Source organism: Lonchura striata, chromosome 3, assembly GCF_046129695.1.
Source record: "Lonchura striata isolate bLonStr1 chromosome 3, bLonStr1.mat, whole genome shotgun sequence".
In the NCBI taxonomy this organism is placed as follows: domain Eukaryota; kingdom Metazoa; phylum Chordata; class Aves; order Passeriformes; family Estrildidae; genus Lonchura; species Lonchura striata.
Genome location: NC_134605.1, coordinates 92,380,923 through 92,395,325, shown reverse-complemented (window position 1 = coordinate 92,395,325; position 14,403 = coordinate 92,380,923). Strand labels below are relative to the sequence as shown.

Genomic DNA, 14,403 nt, shown 5'->3' with positions numbered 1-14,403 from the left:
CTTAAGCAGTCAAAGGTATGTCTCCCTTTCATGGCCCTAATATTTTACCGAATGGTATGGGAAAAGTCATGTTTTTTCTTTAAAACTATTTACACTAGCTGACACTGCTGCTACTTTTTGATATTGTAATTAACACAAGCAGCCAATATGTATGACACCTAAATTCAATTCACTTTGTCTCTGGGGATTTGAACATGCATCTCCTAGGACTTCTGCCTCATGCAGAGATTCGAAAATCAGTCACAAAGTGAACAAATGTTGACTAATCTCTTTAGCACAGTGGGTAGGGCATTAAATAAGGGAGAAGGAACACCTCTTCGAAGAAACTCATACATTAAACAGTTGGGAAATAAAATTCTGAATATTCACTGTTACCTTGTGAGCACTGAGCTACTAGACTGGAAAAATATATTCATGTTCACTTGCATTTCTTCACCTCCGATCTTTAATTCCTTATGCAAAATGAAACAAGAGCCTTTGCCCACATTGACATGCTGATTCTGCTAGCAAGCATCAGATACACATTAAAATTATTTTACAGATATGAAGCCCCATCTCTTATATTCTTGATGAGAGATCCAGCCAAACAGTTTTGTGTAAAGAAGGGATATGGCTTGTCCACCTATAGTAACTGTCTCCATAGCCAAGAAAGATGAAAAAGATTTCTCACTCCCCGACATGAGAAAAAAATATCTTGTATGTGATTGTAATTTCATTTATTAACTACAATTCACTGAATATTACCAATATGCACTCTTTCTTTAATAAAAATCAACTATATCTGTATTAGTATGTATAAGTTTTAAATTATGCAAACATTGACAGGTAAGGGATTTGCCAGGAGGAATAATCTTTACTGCTCTTAAATAATCAATTATTACTATTGATAGTCTGTCTCCATATTTTGATCCACAACCTTGTGTTGGAAGTATCAAGGTGAATTTAGGTGAACAGGTAAACTGCAACATACCCATTGAACATGCTCTATGTAAATAGTATTTTCAGGACTAACTCCTCAAGCTGTAGCCTTTAAAGAAAATGAACATATTTCACAGTGCTCTCTATGTGGTTACATGATATGCATAGATTAATATAATGTACGTACAACTAAACAACTTAGAATCTGCATATGATATAATACCTAAAAATTGCTATAAAAAGATGCATCAATAAAATACATGTTATGACATAACAGATCCTTTCTCTGTGTTGCATGTCTCCCTTTCCTTTGTTTCTATATCAATGTATTTTACTTTTCAATATACAAAATACATTGATTCAAAGTTCTACATTTTTTTATTATCAGTATGGTCAGTGACACCTAAACCCACTCTCTAGATTAAACAATTAAGACCAAGTTCTCACTTCATTTATTTCAATTTAGTCATGTATTTCAAATATATCCTGTGACCAAAAAGAAGTGTAATTCAAGATATTTTTCAGCAGAGAATATTTAAAAAGTATGTCAAGAGAAAAAAAACAAACAGAAAAATAAATTGAAAAAAAGCTCATCAGTGAGCCAGAAAACCATGAAAGCAAAAGAAATACTCATATTGACTGTTTCTTCCTCTAAAAGATTTTAGAGGAGGAACTACATGCTTTAATTTCACTACAGTTTCGAAATTGTCTCTTATAACCTTGGTAAGAAGTGCAGCAGACTGAAAAATGCTGCTTTATCAAACTGTTCTTTAATTCCCTTTCAGAGAGAGCAATCTGTCTGGAACAGATACTTGACCCCATTCTTTGTTCTTTTGCTTAATAAAGTCACGAAATTCTATCTAAATACATACTTTTTTTTCTTTCTTTCATTGTCTCACTTGAAATTGGATAAAAGGAAACTGCAGAGGGTAGATCTTTTGAAGATCATCAAACACTTCCTGAATATGAGCACAAACTATAAAACAAACAAAATTCAGGGATTTTTGAATTGCTTTGAAATATAGTTCATGTAAAATATAACAATAACTTTGTTTAATGGAAAAGTTTACTCTATTATTTTTTCTTCCATACATCTTGCTAAAAGGTTTGACAGTATTTTAAACAGATCTCCAAAGCAGAGATCAAATAAAAGTCGTATGTTGTCAGTTTAAAGGCTTCTCTGACACAAAGCACTCTACTGAGTACAGAATACCTTTGTTGTGTTTACAAAATTGTGCAGCAATTCATGAAGTATGAGAAGAAACTTAGCTCAGACATTCTTTATATTTCTGTTGGACAGTATTGTTATCCAGTAGGGTGGTTAAGCAGCATTAATAAAAGAGGAGAGGGGATTACAGATAAAGCATCATATGCTCTGCCTTCACATAATAGCAAAAACTTAAGGTCCCTCCAGTCAGTGAAGGGTCTCTAAAGCTGGGCATATAACTTCTGTAGGGCAGACACAATACATGACTGGACTCAAGCATGGATTCAGGTACAAACTGTCATACAGTGCTATGATTGTATTTATAAAAATGCAATGCTTTAAGAGAAGGAAACATAAATTACCAAAAACATCAAATAATATTGTATTTATACATTGTATAAAATGAAAAAAAAACAGCTACAGACATAACATAACCTTTAAATAAAGAATTCTGAAATACTGAATGCATGAACATGCATGAATGCATGAACATTCTGATCCTGGATGCATGAACATCCTTATTTCTGTCTGAAGATTCAGAGACTCAGCTGCTGATCTTATATAAGATTTCTTCTTCATGAGTAACTCTTAATGAAAGCTCTCTCTGCCTAAACTCTAGCTAAAAATGAACAGCAATTTTCAGACTTAGTTTGACTTCTTACAGGTGAACTCAAATCCAGATTTAAAGCTACAGAGACTTTAAAGGAAACAATGAATATCAGATCTCAAGGGTCTCACAGAAATCTAACACTAATAGGCTTCCCCCTTCTTTCAGTCTCACTGGAAATTAACTCAATGCAACAACATGACAGAATATATTAATTTTAATAATTAATTATATTATAATAATATTATAACAATATTAATTACAATTTATGACTTTGCAATGAATACTAACTGAACTATTAAGAAAACCAGCTTATTAAATGTTGTCAGCATTTTATTTTAGCACCCTACCAATTATTAAAGTAGTATTTAATATAACAACTGAATATGATAAATTAATGTGATATTAATGCGAATACCAGTGAGCAATACCTCGGTGAGGATTTTACTCAAATACTGTATTAATGCACTATTAAAAGTCAAGTGCCATATAAAATTTAATAAGGGAGCAACACCAATTAAATTCGAAATAAAAATATATAGGTGCGCTTTCTTTTCAGCTTTACCATTTACGTTTTTTACAGCTTGATTTAGGAATTCCGTACTGAGCTGAAATGACTCACTGGGGACAGGAAATAATGCAGGTTAAAACCCAAACCAAACAAAAAAGACCCAGCAATCAAAACTAAAACTATTCTTTTATATTCTTTTATAATCCTTACCATGAAAGACTAGCTTGAACTGAATATAGTGTACACTGTGTAGTGCAACCCAACTGCTGTAAAATAAACCTGCCACACAACCACACACACACATATAGAGATAGACAGGTAGACAGATAGACAGATAGACAGATAGACAGATAGACAGATAGACAGACAGATAGATAGATAGATAGATAGATAGATAGATAGATAGATAGATAGATAGATAGATACAATAGATATAGTCTGGTAATTCAGTATAGTTTCACTCTAATCTTGAGAATTCTTGTTGTTTCACTCATTCACCACCCAGAGTCAATCAAGCTACCTTCTCCTAAACCCACTGGCTGGACCAGAGCATTACATAATTGTAACATCAGACAGGATCCCTTGAATGTGGCAGAGTGATCAGTGTGATTCAAAGATATTTAGGGTTTTCTGGTGTGACCTGGACTTACTGAAAGGTTTTCTTTGGGAGAAAGTAAATGTCAGAGAGGGTTGTGAGGAGAAAGAAATTGACTCTAGTGGGTTACTAAGGGGTACAACTACCAAGAGCAAATCAAATAGTGACTGTCTGCTTTTTCTGAAAATATAATGATATTTTTTTTCCCCCTCAGTATGACCTGGGTATGTGAGACCTGATAAAAGGTTTTCTGGTGTAACGTGGGCCTTTTGAAAGGATTTCCCTCCCTGGAAGAGAGCCAGGCTGACTCTCAGAGAGAATTAATGGGGAGAAAGACATTAACCCTCTGCAGATTAGAGAGATTTGAAAAGAATGGCCACCCAAAAGGAGTCAAATGTGGCCCGTACCCTCCTGATGAAATTAAAGTCTTTTGAAAAAAGAAGGCACCTACATCTGAGTTCTGTACTTTGCAACTCACTGTAACAGGATCTCCACTCCAGTTTTTCCACCTTGTCTTCAATAATCAGTCAACAGTGTATCTTTGTCAAGTGGGAAAGAAAGAATGAAATGTCTCCTATCTTTCAGAATTTCATCAGTATTTCACAGTGCACCATAAAAAGGAATACCAAAACTAAATGGCTCATTCTTCACCTTTTTAGGGGATTAATGCAAATTATAAAGTCACATTTCAGAAAGTATTAAGGAGGTAATTTCAGTGTACATCAGATGCATTCATTTGACACTGCAGTGTAAACTCCCTCCTCTGCCTCCGCCCCTACTTCTTGGCCACCTATCTCTGGAATTGTGCACACTCACAGGTATCTTGTTTTGTTAAACATTTCTGGTTTTGCACATACCCTATTCCTCACCAAGGCTGAGAAAACACAGGTAACCATATAGATCCTCTCCTCTCCCTCTCCCTCTCCCACTCCCTCTCCCTCTCCCTCTCCCTCTCCCTCTCCCTCTCCCTCTCCCTCTCCCTCTCCCTCTCCCTCTCTTCTCTATCCAAAATGTGGATCGTGTTTAAAAGGTTAGTGATGACAATATGATAACATCAGAAATCTGATTTTGACAGTCTCCTTTAGGTGGACATTAGCCTCAGAATCAGGGACTTCAATAGACTTCAATAAGAAGTTCTTCCACCTAATTTCTGGACACTGCTATTCATCAAACTTCTGAAATTCACACAGCTTTGTGCATACGCAGAGGTGCATGACTGCCTTGAAGCTTTACTCTTGTATCTGTACTCTAGGGGGACTACTCACTAAAAGCTGGGATTTGTCCTCAGGAAAAAATAGTAAGCTGCGAAATGTAAATGAAACTATAATAGAATTGTGCAATTATAGATAGAGGAAAAAAAGAGTTATTGCTGGAAGGAAAAAAGTGGTAAGAATATGCATCCACGCTTATATAGTTTTGTCTTCACAGTGATAAGTAAAAAGGCATATATTTTTAAAGGTATAGATAACATTTGCAATTACAGAAAGGAAATGGCATAATGGGTATAAATTATATATGTAGAAGTGGTGTCAGCAACCCATCACAACCACAATTGCTAACAAAATGCATGTTTTTGAATTTTCTGGGAAACATTGGAATAATAGTTAAAGCAATAATAACAGCAAAATAAAAAAATAATAACACTGGATAAAATATAAACAAATGAAGGGGACAAAAGCTGTTTTCTGATTTCAAATCTCAACTAGACAAAAAATAATCAGAAGAAACTTGTCTGTACTCCAATATCTTGTTTTTCACCTACACATGCAATGTAAACCCAGTAATTTTAAATGATAAGCATATTATCCAGAAGTAGATCTGGAAAATTAAACCATCACACATTGTCAAACACACCAATTACAGCAGCATACCAGATGATAAGGTTAACATCCACACAGGTCACAATTTATTTTGTAACATTTAAAATCCAAATATTTACATCGATACTCTCAAATCAAAAGATATGGGCTAGTGACATTTCTTTTCAAGATATTATGCATGTTTATATTCCAGGTAGGCATTGCTAAGATATTTTTCTCTTGACATTTTCTATAGACATGTGCTCATTACTCAATTCTGTGCATCGTGCAAAGTAGAATGGGCAGAGTTCCCCTTAATGTCACATTCTTCTCAGCTACAGTGAATTTTGAGGAGAGGGGTAAAAAAGAACACTGTGAATGTGAAAGATATTCATTGAGACAACATATCTCAAAGAACAGCCATATACAGTCAGACAGACTTTTTTTCATTCCAATTATCATCTATGTCCTTTATATTGTGGGAAACTGAAGGAAAGACTAACTGTGGCATATGTGCTGCAGTGAGTCACCAGCTCAGTAAAAATTGTGTGATAGCTCTCCCAAATGCATTTACCATGTCTGGAAAGATGGGAGGCAGTACTCTTGTGTAAAAAAGAGTAAAGTGTCTCATCTGCAGTTATCAGCTACAAGGACGATTGTCGGGGAACCCACCATTGTTATTTGAGTGTTTTGAGGAAGTTCTGAGAGGAAATGAGATTTTTTATGGATGACCTCACTACCTTCTTAAAAACAATTTAAGAATGAGAAATTCTCTTTGAGGAGACTGGCAATCCCAGTGTTCCCACACTTGGTACATAGAGGTGGAATGACAACGTGTTCTTGAAAAGCCACATCCTGTCAATGTAAACTGAAAATTCATTAGATAGGAAGGGGATTTGCTTCTGTAGGAAAAGTACCCCTTAAACGAAGAAGAAAAAGTTTAGTCTTCTGAGATGGAGAAATGTGACACCATCTTGGGCTATTGTAATATGTGCTCTTTAAACAGAGCAAAGGGAGTCAGTCCTAAGGGCCTGGATCTTCTGCACTATTTTTAACAGTAAAGCTCTTTTCCTCAAATAGTAACAAGTAAGTGGCTGTAGGCATAGACTGCTTTCTAGTCTTAGAAATGGGGTGATGACTCAAAGGGAAACCCTAGCTAGTCTCTTCAAAACTCTGGGGTCAGATGGAATAGTATGCAAAACAACATGAACTGCATAGCTGATATACATGAAATCATTCTAATTGAAAAGATAAAAGAGTGAATCGTTGACACAAAGAAATAAGATTTACAAGTCCACCTGTTTATGAATATGAATTTGATTTTGAAGGTATACTTGGTGGTGTATTTTGTTGTGAAAGAGAGGGTTCTTATTGCAGAAGAGGGTATGCTGCTTTATTCTGAGAGCCAACCAACTTCCAGGTAATTACATAAAGAAATCCAGGGGAAGACCATTGTTACAGTGAGCTCATGGGCACTCTATTTTCCCTTCCCCGGGACCCTGTGACTCTGATCAAGATAACCCTGGATTCAGGAAAAATACCTCCTTGTAGAAAAGTGGACAAAACTGTTTATTAAACAATAAAACCTAAACAGTATAAAAAAAATAAAACTTCTTGCTGCTCCAAAAAAGAGACAAACTCAGAAAGTCCCCTCCATGGGCTGTAGCTAGGCTCACTTAGTCTGTTATCAGTCCCTCTGGTGCTGGAAATGCCACAGCCCAGGCCTGGCCAGGTGGGCTGCAGGTGTGAGCTGTCACTGCTCTTCTGGTGTTCAGTCCAGAGCACGTTTAAACAGGTCCAAAGAAAAGAAAAAAAAACCACAGTCCAGGGAACTTCTTTGCCTCAGCTAGCTAAAACTAACTAAAAGCAAAGGAGAGCTCTGTCTTGCTGTCTGTCTGTCTGCAGACAACACAGTCCAGGAGCAGGAATGTGGAGGAGTAAGTGCAGTTTCTGAAAACAAACTCCATGCTTCTTCTCTCCCCCCTTCACTCTTAGAACAAGTCTTAAAGGTGCAGAACTTATTATTCAGCACAAACAGAACAGACAGCTGGGGATACAAGCATCGTATAGTCAACTCAGGACGGTCTTTCATCCTGAATCTGATTAAAAGTATAATGAAAGACTGTATTACCGTATGTCATAGAAGGACTTGAAAATCCATGTTGATGATTAAATATTGTGTATGAGAGTTTGATCACTAGAGAAATTACAATTAGGAAGTAATAATCAAGAGACTACTGAATCTAGTAATGTACTTATGAATTTGTGCCGCTGAATTGAGACTAAATTCCAAATGTAGACTCCAAATCCAGCAGATTTCAGGACAAGCTTTTCCCTCTTCCAAGAAAGAATAAGTCTTTGTGTGAACTTCTTTTCAGGGTAAGAGTATATCTTCACCCCTAATGTCTTAGGTGCCATGGCAACAAGAAAAGGGACTTCTTAGTGTTAAGAAAAACACTCATAAAAGCAGCTATGATGGCCACTGAATATGTCTTTCCTCCTCAGTTTGACTCAGCTACCCAGCAAAGTTTTTTTCCCTGCGTTATTCTTAGTTGCATTGTATATATCTTTAGTTTGCTACACTACAAGAGATCAAATGATGACATAGGTTGAGTTAAAAGAGTTATTTAGATTGTCTTACTTTAGAGAAATGCCTCTTGTCTTTGGATGCTTTATGAAAGGTTTTACTAATCAGTTAGAAACTGGGATCTCATACATTGATTTAGTGACAAAAGTGTCTCAGGGCCAGTCGACAAATTTGCTAGAAACTAAAGATAAGAACAAAAAAGGAAATCTTGGGCTCTCTGTAAATACAATTTCCATTTCAATATGAATGGCAGGCATATCAAATATACATAAGGTTAGATGGGTATCACTAAATTATGCTTGGGAGAAACATATAGGCATATCTGTGTTTGGCACAGTAAGTGGTTATATTATTTCTATAATTTCACCGCTAATTCAGTGGCTGATACTTCATTAAGCTGATTATTGATGCTTTGATAATCTTTGCAACTTTTCAATGTGTCTTTTACTTTATGAGCATAACCAAGTGAGCATTTTCAAGATATCGGGTCTGAATCTCTTTATTACTATAGGTACTGTAGGAAAGGCCTTCTAAAAGTTAACAAAATTTAGAAAATCATGCATTATATAGAATGTATCTTTTCTTCAGCACAAGCTAACAATATTTTTGCAGATGACTAACATTTTATGATATCTAAAATATACTAAACTTGTTTGAGTGGAACATAGAGAAACTGCATAGAAAGAGAGAAACCCCAAACAAACCAAACAAACAAATGAACAAACAAAAAACCCAAACCAAGCAAATATCCCAGGGCTGAAAAGAGACTAAGACTTAAATCTAGAATTTCCAAATAAATGGCAAACTCTGTATTATTTTGCTTTCTCTCTCATCTGTAGCATCCTTTCATCATGGGAAGAATAACTCAATTTTAAAACAAAATTTGAGATACTTTATGTTTCCCTGTGTATCTTACATTCATATACAAGGTAGGTGACTTTTTCAGATATAAAGATTCACCTTTTTATAATAAATAAAAGAAATAGGCTGAAGCTGAGTTTCTCCTTTCATGAAATAAAATCTTATTTACAACAAGAACCCTCTTAAGGAAATTCATTGAGGGGTGTATGGTAGTATTTGACTGTTCAGAAGCATATGTCAACAGCAGCTGATGAGATTCACTTGACATGGTGGAAATAAAACCATCTCACAAATACAGCAACTGCACAAATTTCATAATATACAGTCCCAGAGCTTTTACAAGAAAATAACTGTTCACTCAATTTGAGCTGATAGCTACTGAAGTTTAACAGCAGCACAGTAATTTAAAAAAAAATAAAGTTTAAAAATGCTGTGATGCATTTTAAAAACTGTAAGAATTCCAGTACCTTAGAATTACAATAATAACAATACCAGCTGCAGGGCTCTAAAACAGGGTATTTTCACCTAAAAGCTCTAAACATAGTTTCTCTACCCCAAAAGAAAAGTATGAAATTTATAACTTAACTGTGCCAAACATGAAGTTAAATAATTGCTTTTGCGTTTTATCTCATATTACATGTTGATCTTATTTGCTGGCATAATTCTAATTATTCCTCTGTATTTTTTGATCTTTGTAGAAAGGAGACATGCATTACTTATATTTTGCACTAACTTTAGAAGTTTTTACAGCTTGGGGATCAACTGTTTCAACCCAAGCACTTTGTTCTCTGCCCAGTATTCTGACACATGCCATGTGCTATTAACGATTTGATGAATGAAATGAAAGCATGTGACCACCTACCCACACACCTTGGCAGAGGTGCACTCCATACACGCCGACCACCTCCCAGGCAGGTGAGTTTGTTAGCACCTTCCAAGCGATACCCAGGGAAACAGGAAAAGATCAAGGAATCTCCAACACCAAAATGAAAACCAATTCGCCTACTGAAGGCAGGAACACCAGGATCATCACATGGCTCCAGGTCATATTCTGCAGACAAGAAAACATAGTATGTTATTATCTGGACAAATTGTCCACATGGAAAAAAGCAAACTTACCAAATCGCCTGCATTGTGTGAGCATGGAACATCTGGAAAATATGTATTTTAGAGTTATGTTCTCTACTAAAACCCAATACTGTATCTATAAGTTTATTATGCCTATATATAGAGTAATTATGTATTTAATGTGTCCTACCAACACTACATCTATTTTTTTTAATTTCAAGAGCTGTAATCAGCTTGTACTGTAAGTGGTTTACTATAATTTTGTTTAATTACTTTCTTTGTGTATAATTCTAGTTCCTTTTCATCTGAACTCCCAAACAGCTTTAGAAGTAAGCCTTACAGTTGAAAGAAATCATTATGTGATGAAGAAAATCTAATTTAAAAAATAAACAAAAGGTTAGATGAATGGAAGACATACAAACACATTTTCAAAAAAAGTGTGCTTTTATAACTACACATTAGAAATAATTCAGGAGGAGTCAGAATAGAGTAATGGGGAAAATATCAGGGCTGTTACATAGGAAGTAAATAAAACTCAGAAAATTATGAGCTGCCCATTTCCCTGTCTCCAAAGAATATGCTGTGGAGGTATCACTTTCTGATTATCCTGTTTTTCCATATGATATTTTTTCCTCAGATAGCCACTACCAACTACTTTGAAAAAATATGTTGAAAACAATTTAACATCTAATGGAAAAGGTTTGATTTTATATTCTTCAGAATATGATCCAAAAGACCCAAGAGATCCTTTCTGGCAACAGATAAGGAAAAATGTTTCCTAGAACATTAACCTTGGAGGTCAGTGGAAAGTAGGATCAAATCTACTTATTTAGAATAAGAGACTCCATTTAGTCAGGGAAGAAAACAAACCAAAGTTTCTGATTGAGTCTTTAAACAACTGATATATGGAATAAAATTAATAAATAAATCCTTCCCTTGTCTTTTAGGAAAGTTCTGAATATTAGAGGCCGTCTGTGGAGTTGCATTTTTATATGTTTTATCAGATTTTCATTCTGCAATGGTTTGTTCTTGTGTACCCCCACATTGTATTGGCTTCTCCCTGAGTTTCCCGCCTTCCCCCATGTGTCAGTCTCCCTAGAAAATGCCAAGTCATTCCCCTGTCCCCTCCCAGGTGCCTTGTCTGTCACTCGGTGTCCATTCCCCTACCTCTGGAAACTTCCATCCAGGGCACCGAGTGATTGGATGAGGTCCTGGGACCCCTCCCCTGTCTATCCCCCACTGGATCCCCCAGATGTCAATCCCCACAAGAGCCATGCCTTTATGTTTCCCCATTGGTTGATCAGTTCCCCCCCCCATATAATATGTTGCCAGCACCCCTCTGTTGCTCTTGTTGGCTGGGTTCCTTCAAGTGCTGTTGGACCCTCAGGGTCTCAGTAAACATCAGAGTTTTGCCCTCAACAAATGCCTCTCCTCTTCTATTCATCATCGGAATCAGCAGCGACCTCAGGACCCACAAAGCGCTCCCCAAAGCCCAGCTGGGTGCAGGAGGGAGTGCTTCCACCCGCCCTACTCGCCCCGCAGGAGAGCTAGCCGGGGCTGAGGATATCTGGGACAGTGGTCTGGGGCGAGGACACGGCAGCCATCTATCATCTACATCAGTTTCTGCTGCCAAATATTGCATGTTCAGAAAACATACGATCTACTATCTCTGTTCAGTACTGCAGAGGCTAAGGTAATACAGGTATAGTATACCTGTAGTATACCTTCAGGTACATGGCAATTTTCATGACAAATTTGTATGATTCATGACATTCAAAACAAGTGTTCTCACTAAACACTTCTAACTAAGAAGAAATATATGTTAATTGTGTGAAAGTAAAAACCCAGAATCACATATTTGAGTCACAAAGTAAATGTACCTCATAATATTTCTCAAAATGTGCATTTAATATAAATGATGTCATAGGCTGACTCTTTATATTGTAGCAGTAGTAAATAGGACATAAACCTTCAATTGTGTTCCAAAATTTCTGTGGTCCAAATATTTTGTTTCTGCACAATTTTCCTCATGCATCCACAATATTTTGTGTGTTTTTCTACAACTTTTTGACTTAGTGATAAATTATCAAATAAATAATTAATATTTGTATTTACATTTCAAAGTTCTAAAATTGTTAACCTCTGCTTTGGTGAGTCCAAAGTATCCAGAATGAATGTATATTAGCATTTAACAGGAGTAAATGCAACACTATTGCTCTAATCAGTGAGGCATTTTTTTCCTTTTTTAAATAAGCAAGCTAAATGAGATACATTACTCATAAATATCATGGCCATGTGTATGTAAACATTGCCAATTCTTAACAAAATTTATTGGCTTTCAGTTCCTGAAAAATGATGTAGGAGAGTTGGATGTGAGTTCCTTATGCAATCCTTCCATAAAATGTGCATGTGCATTTCAATGAACGCTTGATTAATTCATATGTGTCATGGAACAAGTGGAAGCTTAGGAAAAACCCTGCCTTAGCCTCAGAACTCCAGAGCATTTTAAATTTAAGGACTTACTCTAGTCTACAAGTTCTAATGATGGTAAATCAAGTATATTTATAAAAATAATTAGAGATAACTGATCAAAGATCCTAATCAGAGTTGCTACACAGTATGCAACTAAAGAACTACTAGTAGATTACAGCCAAGCATAAAACAATGCACTATTTCAGGGTACCTATAATTAAAGCTAGCAAAACAAACAGTATTATAACCAACCACCAAAATTACAATAATGTACAAAGATTTCTTCATTTAACCCTGGGAGTAACTGCAAAATAGGCGCCTCTACTCATGGGACTCCACAAATTTTCAGGATCATGTACAGAGGATTTCTGCTTTGTGAAAGTTTGGTGTGGCTTTTCTAGTTTGTAAGTGAGGTGTCTGTCAGTAAGAAATCCAGCTTACCTTCCAGATCTCACTTCAAAAGAAAGATGTTTATTGGCAGCTGGGAGATGCCAGAGCACTGGCCATTTTGGCTATGGTGCCAAAATAACTCACTACAAGACAGCTCACCCTATTTGAATTATCTGACCAGCTAACAAACAACAGATCAGCTCTTGTTGGGAGGTGAGATGCCCTGCTGCAATATGCACATCTGTAATTCTACTTCCTAGTAATGGAGATAGGCAAAGAAAATTATTGAGAAATGTATATTACATGTCATCTAGTTTTAGAAGACTGTAAATAAGAAGCAGTTAACAAATGTTTCATGTATCTTAAAGAGATAAATTGCAGAAATACATCAATAGCTAATAAGTGTTTTATTTCATCTTTATATACACATTTTCCATTTCAAAATCAGTCTTCAAATTAGAGTCCTTTGTGAATCTGTGTTAGCATATGACTGCTTTTTTAAAGTTTCTATACTTTAGAACAAGTTAGTTCCTATCTTCTGAAGCAGTACTTTCTTTGTAATTTTTTCCGCTTAATTTTCTTCAAAATTTATTTTTCAACAATTTTAATGTTTCTGTGAGAACAGGTAAAACTTAAAACAATATTCTTCTCTATTCTCCTGGCCACCTTTTTAAACCTTAACCAATTTTCTATGATAGACACTATACAATGATTAAGTGTGGGGTTTTTTTGTTTTTGTTTTTGTGTTTTTTTTTTTTTTTTTTACTTTATAGTGTTTCCTAATATTTCTTTTATCTGCATTTGGAACAGTTTTAGGATACTTAGCAGAATGGAATTAATTACCTGAAAATGTTATGTTGAAACCTTCGTAAGAAATTGAAAAATCAGATATAAATCGAAGCTGTGCAGTAAAATTTCCAAAGAGGCCGGCTTTAATTGTAGGAGGTAAGACTGAGCCAGTTAATCTGGCTACTGGTTCTGTGAAGCTCCCATCTTCAGTGATGAGCAAATAGTCATGAGAGCTCTCAAGGTGAAAAGTATGAAAAACCAGCTGTACACCTTTAAAAGAATTTAAAAAGGGAGGAAAGAAAAGTATTTAGTAGCAAATTTTTCTGTTCCTTCATACGTAGGTGACACAGAAAGCAATTTTTATGTCACACTGAAACATTTTGAGAAAAAGTTACAATCAAAACCTGAAATTCTGAAAATAAAGTTTGCTGAAAGCACATGAGCTCAGCTGTGCTCATATGTGCAATGTGGATGCTTGTTTAGCTCACTTTAAATCAATAATTCATATAAGAGAATTGATGGCATTCAATGCTATCTTTATACAGCACTCTGCAAATTAAAATTTCTAGAATTTAGATGTTATTCAAGTTACTGTATTT

At 35.6% G+C, this 14,403-nt stretch overlaps 1 protein-coding gene across 4 annotated transcripts in view; it reads right to left on the bottom strand.

Moving 5' to 3' along the window:
- The window catches only part of CSMD1 (CUB and Sushi multiple domains 1), a 1,051,796-nt gene that overhangs the window by 211,755 nt on the left and 825,638 nt on the right, over nt 1-14,403 (bottom strand). For all 4 annotated transcript variants that reach the window (XM_021551131.2, XM_031504428.2, XM_021551132.2 and 1 more), the window contains 2 exons: nt 13,859-14,074; nt 9,948-10,136 (listed from right to left, as the gene is read on the bottom strand). In XM_021551131.2, the coding sequence (XP_021406806.2) occupies nt 9,948-10,136; nt 13,859-14,074 (405 nt within the window). The remainder of the gene's footprint in view (nt 1-9,947; nt 10,137-13,858; nt 14,075-14,403) is intronic.